Source organism: Zea mays, chromosome 1 (assembly GCF_902167145.1).
Source record: "Zea mays cultivar B73 chromosome 1, Zm-B73-REFERENCE-NAM-5.0, whole genome shotgun sequence".
NCBI lineage: Eukaryota > Viridiplantae > Streptophyta > Magnoliopsida > Poales > Poaceae > Zea > Zea mays.
This window is the reverse complement of record NC_050096.1, coordinates 46,140,957-46,153,577: the sequence shown is the minus strand read 5'-3', so window position 1 is coordinate 46,153,577 and position 12,621 is coordinate 46,140,957. Positions and strand designations below refer to the sequence as shown.

Sequence of the window (12,621 nt, the reverse complement as noted above, 5' to 3'; positions counted from 1 at the left end):
GCCACCTGACAAGTCCTTTGTTTTTGTTCCGAACTTCCCCCTCCGCTACTGCTTTCCCCTGGCTCCCCTGGCTGGACATAGTCCTTTAGACCCCAGTCGGCCCACTGCATAGCCGCGAACCTCTCACCATTGAGCTCTACCATGCCAGGGTAGTAGAAGCGACAGAGGCTACCCAACACCGCGTTCACCTTGGGACGTCTGCCTGTACCGTCCCAATTCAAGTCTTCCCATGACCTACAAACATTAATAAAATAAGTAAACCAGTGCAATCACGTTCACATTAAAAAATTAACAAAACAGAAATAAGCCCCACCATTCTCCATGCGGCCGGATGAGCCTCCTCTCGGCAGGTCTCGGACCAAGCGCATTGCTCTTTTTATACCTAAGTATACAAGTAAATTCAATATGATGAAATGATTAAAAACTAATATCAATTAAACTAATATGCATAATAATACCTGAAGGACGTCAACCTCTCCATAATAATATGGTAGTCATGGCTTTTCAAACCGATCAATTTACCGGTCTTCAGATTGACTGCCCGTTTCAGATTTGCCGCATACCGATCTGGAAATTTCAGATTCTTCAACCACTTAAATATTTCTTTCCTTTCATCCGGCTTGAGGCAGTAATCAGCTCGCGGTCTACTTTCATGCCCTTTATCGCTTACTTTCAACTCGAGCATCGGCCTCTTACAAATTTCAGCCATGTCTTTTCTTGCCTTCATATTATCTTTCGTTTTATCAGTCACATCGAAACATGTGCTTATGATGCTTTCAGCAACGTTACGCTCTTGGTGCATCAAGTCTATGTTGTGCGGCATGATCAAGGCTTTTGCATACGGAAGCTCCCATATTGATGAAATATGGGTCCAGTTGTGGTCCTCCCCGTAGCCTTGGAACCTATCATTTTCTCCTTGCTTCAGACAAGCATGCCATGCCATTATCTGCGGTGTAGTTTGCCTCTTTGGTGGCCCATTTCTGATTTTGGCTCCACTTCTGAATGCAATAAGCGAACTCCTGAAATCATGCTTGAATGGAGTCCAACGTCGATGAGCATCAAAGAATGACACTTTCCCACCATGCTTCAATCTGAATGCATCTGTATCATTCATACATATGGGACAGCACAACCGACCATGCACACACCATCCAGACCAATCTCCATACGCCAGCAGATCATGCACTGACCACAAATAAGCAGCGCGCATGGTAAACTCCTTTTCAGTATGGCTGTCATAAGCCTTCACACCTCTCCACAATTGTTTCAGCTCTTCAATTAAAGGGCGAACAAACATATTCAACTTTGGCCCTGGATGCTCGGGGCCTGGGATGACTAGTGCAAGGAACATGAACTTTTCTTTATTGACCAACTCAGGAGGAAGATTATATGGCACAATGAAGACAGGCCAACACGAGTAAGGGCTTGCACTGCTATTGAAAGGTGTGAATCCGTCCGTCGATAGACTAAGCCGTACACTCCTAGGGTCGTTTGCAAATTCGGGATCAAACTCGTCAAATGCCTTCCACGCATCACCGTCCGACGGATGGACCATTATGTCTGGATCAGTGACGAGACGTACACCATTCTTTGGCCACGTCATATGCAGAGCTATTTCCTTGTTGAGGAACAACCTTGAAAGCCGAGGAATGATGGGCAACCGACGAAGTTGCTTAGCTGCGACCTTCATAACTACCAATTCACCCTCATCATTTGTCACCTCGACATATCTAGAAGCTTCGCAATGCTTACAACGGTCCAGCTTGTCATCCTCCTCAAAGAATAGCATGCAACTGTTGGGACACATGTCGATCTTCTCATATGTCATCCCAAGACCAGCCAACATCTTCTTTGCGAAGTACATATTCTTTGGCAACTTATGATTCTCCGGGAGAACCTCGCCCATCAGTTGGACGATGTCGTTGTAAGCACTGTTTGAAATGTTGTGCTTCGACTTTATCGCCATTAGTCTTGTGAGAGTCCCAAGAACTGACATTTGAGTGTGCTCGTGCAGTCTCTCTTCTCCCGCGGTGAGTAGCCGGAAGAATTCCTGAGCATCGCGTGGAAGCTGCCCCGGCTCCTCAACGTTCATTTCAACATCCCTACCAAGATCATGCAACATGTCGTCCATCCTATCATGATCGTCATCAAGTTCCACCTCCGCGTCAACGTGTCTAATAGACTCTCCATGCCGGTACCATACAAGGTAGTTCGGCATAAACCCACTTTTGCAAAGGTGTTTCTCCATTTCTTCCTTCTTCTGAGTCCACTTGTTCTCGCAGCGATTGCAAGGACACTTCACTAGACGACCAGTTGCATCTTTGAAAGCGTGCTCAAGAAAAGCCTTTGTTACACCCATCCATTCATTCGAATGTGCCCCATCCTTTCTCCACCTGTCATACATCACCCTCCGATCACCGTCCATTTCAAAGGCTAAACAAAAGACAAAGAACATCAACGATCGTCCATGGCTTAGGTGAACTCCCTATTAGGTAAAGGCCCTAAACCCACCCAAGAGTGTAGGCCGATGCTTATGATTTGTGTCGTGTAGCCTACGATTGCTGCGAAATTTCGGCAGCATAACCCCGCTGCTCTCCAAGCACACGCCTGAACATGGTGTGTTGGAGAACAACTGGGTTACACAACCGAAATTCCACGTCAATCGTAAGGCACATGTCACAAATCACAAGCATCGGCCTACACTCTCAGGCTGTCCAAAATACGTGGACAATTCCGGAACGGCGAACCTCACAAGCCAATGTGATGTTCGCCGTTCCCGAACGGGTGACGCATACGGTTCGCTACGGTTAACGATTAAAACTAAACTCTAAACATTAAAAAATAACTCAGAGACAAATATGAATTAAAAATAAACATTAAAAAATAACGGTTCGCTACGGTCCAAATACGCGTGTGCCGAAGCGGTCCGACCCCGACCGGCCGGCCGGACTCATCGTCAGTCCCGCGTGTGCGCTGACGGGTCCGTGACGCCGGTCCTCGGCTGGCTGGTGGTAGCCCTCTCCTCCCTGTCGCACCCCGCTAGCTAGCTAGCGCCAAGTCTCTCACTGCCAACCTCTTCGCCACTCATGCCAAGCTCAATCACGACAACACTATTGTTCTCACCAAACTCCAACGAGTGGCATGAGATTAGGAGGTCACAATATGGTCAATATAGGTGTTCTTAATGACGACAACACTTCAAGGTCATCCGACCATAATGAAAGACAAACATATGTGGTAGCACACTTCGGCAAGCAAGGAAATGATGTAGTTGGGTGTGGATTGGAGTCCAAGAACCATCGGGGTGAAATCGATAGGTGCTTGCAATTACAGTGGAGGAGAAAGTTGGATAGGGGAAGGTTTGGGCAAGAGGTCAAGGGTGCTACTATATATCGAGATTGGTTTGTTAGAATTTGATATTGCTAGTTATGCATAGCAACCCTCATGCCTTTGAAATGATATCACAAGTATGACACAAGCTTGCACCATAATAAGAATTATATAGTCAAATCGGGTAGAAACCCCCTTGATGACGGGTCCGCAACGCCGGTCCTCGGCTGGCTGGCGGCATCCCTCTCCTCCCCGTTGCGCCCCGCTAGCTAGCTAGCGCCAAGTCGCAGGCCGCAGCCACGTCCCTCCCCCAGCCACTTGGCACAGGCTGGACGGACGAATACCAAAGCAGCGAGCGTTGAACGGGCGCACACGGCGCCGAAGACGAATTCGCTGCACAAGACAGAGGTGGAAGAAGGGAGACGGGGAGGCTCACTGCGGGGAACGAGGGCGTCGTGGACGGACGGCGGGCGCGCGCGATGGAGCTCGACGTGGACGAACGGCGGGCGCGCGCGACGGAGCTTGGCGTCGACGGACGGCGGGCGCGCGCGACGGACGACGGGCGTGGACGGACGGGCGCGCGCGACGGACGGCGAGGGCAAGTCGTATTGTCGTCGGCACGGCCCCGGCCCACGTAAATAACCCCTATTTTCGTCGGTTACTAGGCCGACGAACATATGCCCGGGCCCACGAAAATACCCTTTATTTTCGTCGGTAACGAGGCCGACGAAAATACCTTCCGTATTTTCGTGGGCCGGCCGACGAAAATATCCGGGCCCACAAAATTTTATGCATTTCCTATAGTGGCATAGATCCTTTACAATGTTTCTAGTACTTGTGTTTGGGCTCTAACTCATTTTATAGAGAAAAGTACTTTTTAGGATTGAGTTTGCAGATTTTGCAAATCCTATTGAAACGAAGTTGCAAAGGTATGATTCTAGCACTTAGCCAATTGTTTTAGTTGCTAAAAATGTTTAGCTTAGTGCTAGGGAACTTCTTAAGACGAGCTAAAAAGGAGTTAAGAAGTTTGACACAATAGATAGAAAAATGGGTTGGTCTGGTTAGAACGAGAGTGTCTGGTGTGCACTAGACAGTCAGGTGGTTATACGGCTCCAACTCCTCGGTCTCGGGCTCCTCGGCTATAATTCGCCAGACCGTCCGAGTCTGATCACCGGACAGTCCGGTGATGGATCTCCAACGGCTACTTCACGACTGCCATGACATCCAAGTGTTATCTGGGCGCACCGGACAGTCCAGTGCCCCAGAAAAGGAAGGCATCCAATCAACGATCTAGTAACTATTGCACTGTGCATTATCTGGTGCGCTACCGGACAGTCTGGTGCACACGAAGACAGGGAAGGCTGGGAGCTTCCAAATGAAGCTCCAACGACTCCTAGACCCCTTGGGGCTATAAAAGGACCCCTAGGCGCCATAGAGCAGTACAACAAGCATTCTAAGAGTACACTACAACTCCGAGACTCTGCGACCACGTTGTTTTAAGTGTTTGAGAGATTTGAGCACGTTTCTAAGTGGTAACTCTGGCGTTCTTGTTCTTGCGCTCTTTTCTTCGATTGTGCGCGTGTTGTTGCTGTAATTGTGCTCTTGTGTGTATTTTTACTCCCCCTTAGCCCGGTTTTGAATTGATCACTTGTGTAAGGCATGAGGGACACTAACGTGTAGAGATTCCTCACAAATGAGATTGAGTTATAAGGAAGACATACGTGGCACTCAAGTTTGATCTTTGGATCACGTGAGAGGTGTTGAGTGCAACCCTTGATCAAAGGAGGTCACCACAACATGGAGTAGGCATTGGCCGAACCACGTTAAAAATCGTTGTGTCTCTTGTCTCTTTACTTGCGATTATTGTCTTCTTGAGTTTTCATATTCACTTGGAATATTGCTCCTTATTGAATACTTATCTTAAGTGAGCAATCAAGTGAAGAGTTCTCATCTCCCTTCTCTCTACTCACAAACTTGATTTTGATGTACTCTAACTCATTATAGACCAAGTTTGTATTGTTAGTGAGAAAAAATTGCAGGATCACCTATTCACCCTCTCTAGATGCTCTCAACCATAACAGATGTGTTTTCCGTACCAAAATTTCATTTCCGATGTTTCTGAATTACTGATGTCGTATTCGCTTCCGGAGGTACCATTTTCGGTTTTGATTCTGAGGGAAAAATATGAAAACGGAAATAGTTTGTGTTACCAACCGTTTCTGACTGTTTTCACCCCTATTATAAAATGCTTATGCCAGAATAAGCTAATACTAAAAAACCAAATGGTATGCTTTTTTAGAACTTCTGACCACGCATCTCTTTGTCTACAAGCAAATAAAAAGCAAACGATTCTATACAAGACTCAAAAAAGTTCCAATTCATGAACCGTAAGATATATAGCATGATTTTCTGAGCTAACCAATTTTCTTATATTGGATCATATTTTAGGATTTAATTGCATATTTTTCAAGAAAAATATTCAAAAAAATAGTTGTTGTCCAAACTACCTCCTTAAACTATCAACTAGGTGAGTGCCCGTACGTTGCAACGAAAATATGTAATATAATAATACCCTATATACAAATGTGTATTATACTGTTATAAGAAAAAGTTTCGTAATCCATTTGTGATCCTAGTCATACATAAAATTTGTTATTTTAATCTACCTATTTCACCACTCTATTGAAACCATCAATATCATGCAGACTTCTATATATGATAGTACAATGCATCACTTTTGTAAAAAAAACACTATCAACAGTTGGCCAAAAGCAAAACAAGCTCAACACAGAAAACCTTTAAATATTATATCTGCTCAACATTAAACCTGATAACTAAACAAATACCATCTACGTGTAACAATTGAACACTGAGGCGTCCAATCTCCCTAGGCTTCGAAACAAGATGTAGTGACCATGTTCAATGATTGGGTCAACTGCACGTGTTGGGTCATACCTTGTTTGGTGTGTTAAGGATGAACCGGTAACGGGACGAAGCTCACAATACATATCCAACACAGATTTCATGAGCCTACTGTTCTGAAAATGCTCTTTGTGCGAGGTGACCTTATTGTTATGGTTGAAATTGTCTCGCATGTAACCTTTAATACCCCACCATGCACCATCCTTTCCACATAGATCATCTATCTCCACAGCCTTGTCCCAGAACTTCCGTTTGAATCTTAATCTTGCCTCATCACTATCTCAAAAATAGCTATGCCCACCACCTGAAAGCCTCATCACTATCCCATCCTTCTCTGTGATGCGATCCTTTTGTTTAAATAATTTCTTTGTGGAAAATAGATTTGACACACAAACTGAAGTAGTACATATGTGTGGTGTAGCCCTGCACCCTGAACATTGTTGATTAGTTGCATCCTGCTCATATCAAATTACCAGCAACCACGACAGATCAAACCAATTAAAGCAAAATGTTCCTCAGGTAAAATCCTATTGAGCTAGTGATGAAAAATCTGCAGGAAAGCAATTACTTAAGAGATGTTCTACATAAAGAACTGAATGCACATATGTTTTTAGCAACAAAGAAGATGTTGTCAGTAACTGAGTATTCACAATATCAATAGATAAGAAAGGATAATAAAGAGTAGAGACAGAAAAGGTTTATAGGCAGTCATTGAAATAAAAAAGGGAGGATGATGAATAAGGGGGAAATGTGTTATAGCTAGATCAATCTCTAATCCTTAGAAAGAGAGGAAATTATTGCATGTTCCATGGGATACTGAGCCTACCTGCAATATAAAGGAAATAGCAGATAACCATATGATACTTAATTAGGCCACTGACGACCTTATAGAGCAAGTGATCTGAAGTCAATGTATTCATCAGCTGATGACTAAGAAAGCGCCCATAAGTGTACAACATTGCCATGAAAAAGAAGTGCCTACAATAGGAAATAATACTTGGGCATAAACGTCACAACGGAAAAACAATACTGTTGAAAAGCATGGCAGCTGTGAAATTGACAAATTTATGTTTAAACTTGGTAGAATCAAAATGAACCATTGCTTACCAATTCAGGACCCTGAACCCTAGCAGTTGTTTCTCTTCACTGGATTTTCTGAGTAAGTTGAAAAGTTCTCTTGCCATGTATATTTGAATCACAACCACCATAGCCCAGATATATAGATGACCCATATAAATAATAAAGGCAAAGCCTCCAATCATCCATACTGTAGAATACGTACGGGAAAGCATTGATTTATATTTGTTCTAATCATTGACAAGCAATGGTTGTCCATTAGCTCTATTCCCATCTGTGGTAGCCTGAAAAAATGACCAAGATTAGTACGAAAAAGAGCACCTAAAACAGGCTGATGCTCTAGCTTGAACCTTGTTTCAGTGTATTAGCTGAAATCTAAAGAGGGAGAGAGAGAGCAGAGCGCAATAAAGAGCAAAAGGAACAAGAAATTACTAACCTCAGTTGGATGTTTACGACGTCTTACACGGCCTACATGAGAAGCAGAAACATCGCTAGAGCTTGTGTCCCTTTGCATCACTGGTACTAAAAAAGTTACTAAAAAGAAAATAAAAGGCAACAGTCAATCAGACCAGATTTGATTATAAGATGAAATTCAAAATGTGTAGAAATCAACACATGTATGAGATAATCTATGGGCATTAGAACTGATTAAAAAATCCTTGGAACAAAACGCTTGATCAGTGCTCTGCTAAAAATTCAATGGTACACTAATTGAACACCGGGCAAGCAAAACTCATTATAACAATGAATTCAAAGGGGTCTCAAACACAGGGCGTGCGGACAATAGGTTTAGCTGAAACTGAACCCCAGACAGTTTTGGAAAAGCGAACACAAACCAGTATTCCCCAAAAGGCAAACTGCTTTAGATGAACTGGAGCACCGTACCAGTCCTAGGAAGGAATTTTTGGATTTGAGGGACGGTAAAGGAACTAACAAAACGAGCAAGCATCCATCTAACTCCAATCAATCTAGGGTTCCTCGCCACTCTAGAACATCCAACTCCAATCAATCTAGGGTTTCTCACCAAAACAGCTAGGTGCCATGTTTTAAACGGAGGAGACCTGCAACGGCTGGCTAAGCGCGACCCCGCCGGGCCAGGGTACGGGAAGAGGAATGGAGGAAGGGGATTGGTGTGAAGAGTCGCCTGTGATTAATTTTTCCTCAGTAGTCTCCTGTAACCATAACCCAGACGAATATGTATTGCTTCCTTCCTGTGGCAAAGAAGTACTTTGTCAAGTCTACTGGTGTTGCCTTGTTCCCGGCTTCCAGCGCCTATACAACGCTAATGATCGGCGCAACAAACAAGCACATCGTTCTCGCGATTATTAATGGGTGCGCGCAACCGCTTATCTAGAGCTGTCCCAAATCATCTCAATTAACAACTATGGCACCGTCCAATGAACAGCTGACAATTGCAGTTTGTGATGACATATTCCCCCAAAGCAACGAGTCGCCGCCGGCGCAACAACACAGCCATGAGCTAACCCCTTGGTGCCAACCATCTAGAGCAAGCATGCCATAAGCTGAAGTGCTAAACCGACACAGTTAGCCTGCAGTAGCAGCAGCGAAAAGTAGCGTCACTGGGAGACGGAGATACCTCGAGGTCGCGGAGCAGGAGAGGGTGGCCGGTTCCAGGGTGGGAACCAGGGGAGTATGCAGCAGCACAGCCACCTCGCCGGCGACGAGGGCAGCGTGCGTAGAGCGGGACTCTGTGGAGAGAGCGCGACCTGCACCGTGCAGCTTCGGGAAGGGCAGAGAGGGGAGAGAAGCCTGCACGAGAGTTGTGGGCTTGTGGCCCTCCGTTTCCCAGCCACGGTGAGGTGTGGCGAGACTGCAAGACGGGGCATGGGGAGGGAGCACATGCGGCAGAGGCAGATTGATCTGGCCAATGAGCAAGAGAGGAGGCGGAGGAAATGGTGAGGAGGGAGAACCTACTGCAAGTCTGCAACTGAATAGTGGGAGAGGAGGCGGAGGAAATGGGGAGGAGGCGTGACGCACGGATGGACGGTGCTGATTTGATGGATATAGATGGACGGTCCAGATTGGCTTGAGGCAGAACCAGGTGGAGGCAGGCTACCCCTTACAACCTTAATATAGTAGTATAGATATATCCTTATCCTCTTTTGTATTATGTGCACTTAAAAAAGACAGTAAAATTTACATGAAATTCAAAAGCAATCAATTCAAATATAGAGGATGTATGCTAGTGAGAAAAATGCTAAAAAGAAGAATCCATTTGAATAACTTCAGTTCATCCAAGAGATCTCCTTTAAGTATAGCTAGACACAAGCAAAATACCAACACAAAACTATACATTGCTATCTGAAACAAAAATAATATCCCACAAATCAAAACCAATAACACACGCAAAAGGAACTGGCTATGCTCCGGAAGGCAAATTAGTCATGGGACTTCAATGTTTTTGTAGGTTCTAGCAGTCCAATAAAAAAGCACTGAACCAACAAATAAGAATACATACATCAGAATATCATATAAACAAGAGAAGACAAGATAGCTGCTTACGTTTTTGTTCATCCAAATTTGGAGGAGTTGAGCTTGTCCTGGCAGGAAATTGCTGTACAAAATTGTATAGATGTAATGTAAGTAGAAAGCAAAAGGTAATTGCTAATACAGAGAGCTACATGACCCAAGCTGGAGAAAAAAAATAGATAACAAAATCATACCGGTAGCCCATTCATATTTATACTACCAAACTGAAAGTTAAACCCCTTTGATGTTTCTCCTGAAAAGAAATAGACAACAAGAAGAAGGTGGTTAATGATGCAGTATAACCTATCTAAAATATGGTTTGAATAGCCAGAGAGAAGAAGGTGTACAATGCCACCATAAATGGTAAAAATGCACATGCAAGTAAGGCAAACCTTGCGATCCTCCCTGAGGAAGGGCTGTGTTAGAGTTTTTTGGTAGAGCCCTTGGAGCAGCATGTGTAGCTTTCGGTAATGGTAACAGCGGATTAGCCGGTTTCTCGCTGGCAGACAATGAAGATGACACATGTGGATCTGGTGAATAAAAAAACATGTGCAATCAAATGAAGGAACACATCACGTTTATCAATCCAAACAGCACCATTCCAAACACAGTACAATATAGCGGAACAAAACACCTCACTCACCCTGGTGCTGTAGCCATGATGCGGAGACAGGAACATGCATGGCTGCATTCTGAGGCGCAGGTGGCGAGCGCGCAGGAGTTTGGAGGAGGCCAGGCGCTGGTGCAGGCTGGAAGCCAGTGGTGTCAGGCTGGTTCACCACCCTCTGGTGTCTGCCGTGGCCATTGCCAGGCTTTCTAATGCTGCAATCAAGATCCAAAGTTCTCATCAAAACCCTATCAACCCTGGCGAGATCAACCAATCATGCGAGGCAGAGGCAGAGGGCAATCAGAATCCAACCTCTGATAAATTGTTGTAATCAGGGGCTGCATACACTGAACACTGAAGCACACAGGAAAAAAGAGATGAGAAAAAACAAGGTCCTGTATTAAAATTAAACATGCTACGGTGACTGTCGTTGCATCAGTGTAGCTTATTTGTCTGCAGTTGCGGTTTTTTGTCGCTGTAATCAGGGGCAGTTATTTACCTGCGGTTGGATGAGAGAGGAGGCTGGCCTGAGGAGCCCGCGCCGCCCTTGCCTGCGCCACCGACTCCGCCTCCACGGTGGCCGCCGAAGCTGCTGGACCGGCTAGGTCTCCTAGCGTGCCCCTCGCCCCTGTCCTCTCGCTCGGACATAAATCCACTTCTCTCCAATCAAAACGACTAAGCCAAATTTACCTGCAGTTGGATGAGAGAGGAGGCTGGCCTGAGGAGCCCGCGCCACTGGTTCCATATGCAAAGAGCTATCAGGAGTATGGTCGGAAAAAAAAACTTGCTTTCTCAGAGACTTTGTTGCTGCTGCCATTCAGTAGCTCTGGTGCCATCCATGGAAGAGTGCCACAGACACCACCAGAAACCTGAGTGTTGCGCTTGATCCTTGACAACCCAAAGTCTCCAACCTAAGAATTAGCAAAGAATTATTAGTGTAACAGTTCAAACAACATGAGAGTCATGGCCGCGTCAGCGCCTGCCTTAATCTGAATAGCAGCGTCAGCGCCCGCCTTGCATTCTCCTTGGCACCCTTGGAACACATTAAAGGTCTGGTTGCGTAATAATTGCTTTAGGTTCGTAATTGGTGCTCCACAACCTTGGAACACATTAAAGGTGCGAAAAGAAAGCAAACCAAGTTCCATATGTGCAATAGTAGAGAAAAGTACAGTACAGGCAAAAGCAATTCAGGAAGCAAATAGGGGAATGAATTAACCTCACAAGCCCTTCGTTCAGTATGTCTACCTCACAGTCACTCCAATCGGAAGGAGAACCAGTGACATACTTATACTTGGGCGTCCCAGTGCCACGGAACGCATCCCCCGACGAGTTCCTTGATGGGGCAACCCCCGGTGCGTTGCCGACGACCCCTGTGTTTGGGGAGAGGAACAGCCCGGCGTTGCCACTGCCCCCACTCACACTCCCCGGGGCCATGACCATGCCACCGGTAGCGTCGTCGCCGCCGTCGATGCCGACATCGTTGTTGGACTGGAACGAGAGCATGTGATGGTTGTACAGCGAGGCGGTGATCCCCTGGTGAAACCCCATGGTGGAGTCAGCTGCCATCGCACCAAGAGCAGCTGAAAAATCACCGGACCGATCTACCTGCCCATAAAACCACAGACTATTATACAAAGTGTTGCAGCAATGCACAAATGAAAAATCACTGGACCGATGCGCTCCGCCTCGCCGGTGGCCAGCCCCAACCCCAGCACGCGGCCGAGGAGCACCGTCAGGGGGCTGGGGGAAGCAGCGTGCTGAAGCTCCAGCTCGGCTCGCGGGAAGGCTCTGTGGCCCCAACGGACGCCAACCCGACGCCTCCCACGGCGTCGCTGTCACCGTCCCCGCCTGCTTCGGGGCAGGACCCGGTGGTCAGGTCGAGCAAGCGGTGGAGGAGACTGCTACTGCGGTGGCGGTGGCCATGAGGGGGCGTCGGGACGCGAAGTAGCCGAAGAGGAGGCAGGAAGCCAGAGGGAGCAATGTGCTTTGGAGATGCAGGCGGAGTATTTGAGCCGTGATGGAGCAAATGGGGAGGAGTCCATTGGGGACTGGGGGCTTTGGAAGCTCCGCGAGGACGGCGCGACGGGCGGAGCGCAGGAGGCGAGGAAGAGGACGAGGAGGAACGCAGGGGAGGGATTTGCAGTGGGGAGGGGGCGCGGGTCATGCGGCCGCCATTGCCGCGGTCGGGGGGGTGG

The 12,621-nt window shown here is 46.5% G+C and overlaps 1 protein-coding gene and 1 long non-coding RNA gene across 2 annotated transcripts; both read right to left on the bottom strand.

Annotated features, from left to right (window-relative positions):
* Positions 1 to 9,845: 9,845 nt before the first annotated feature.
* On the bottom strand, positions 9,846 to 10,340 carry LOC103634515 (uncharacterized). The gene is made up of 3 exons (XR_556713.2): positions 10,212 to 10,340; positions 10,014 to 10,072; positions 9,846 to 9,904 (listed from the first exon to the last, which is right to left on the bottom strand). It is a non-coding gene; the product is annotated as an uncharacterized lncRNA (long non-coding RNA).
* A 1,140-nt stretch (positions 10,341 to 11,480) lies between these two features.
* On the bottom strand, positions 11,481 to 11,992 carry LOC103644602 (uncharacterized). The gene has a single exon (XM_020547121.1). It carries the CDS (start codon positions 11,990 to 11,992, stop codon positions 11,537 to 11,539), a length of 456 nt encoding a protein of 151 aa, XP_020402710.1. The 3' UTR covers positions 11,481 to 11,536.
* Between the last annotated feature and the right edge of the window lie 629 nt (positions 11,993 to 12,621).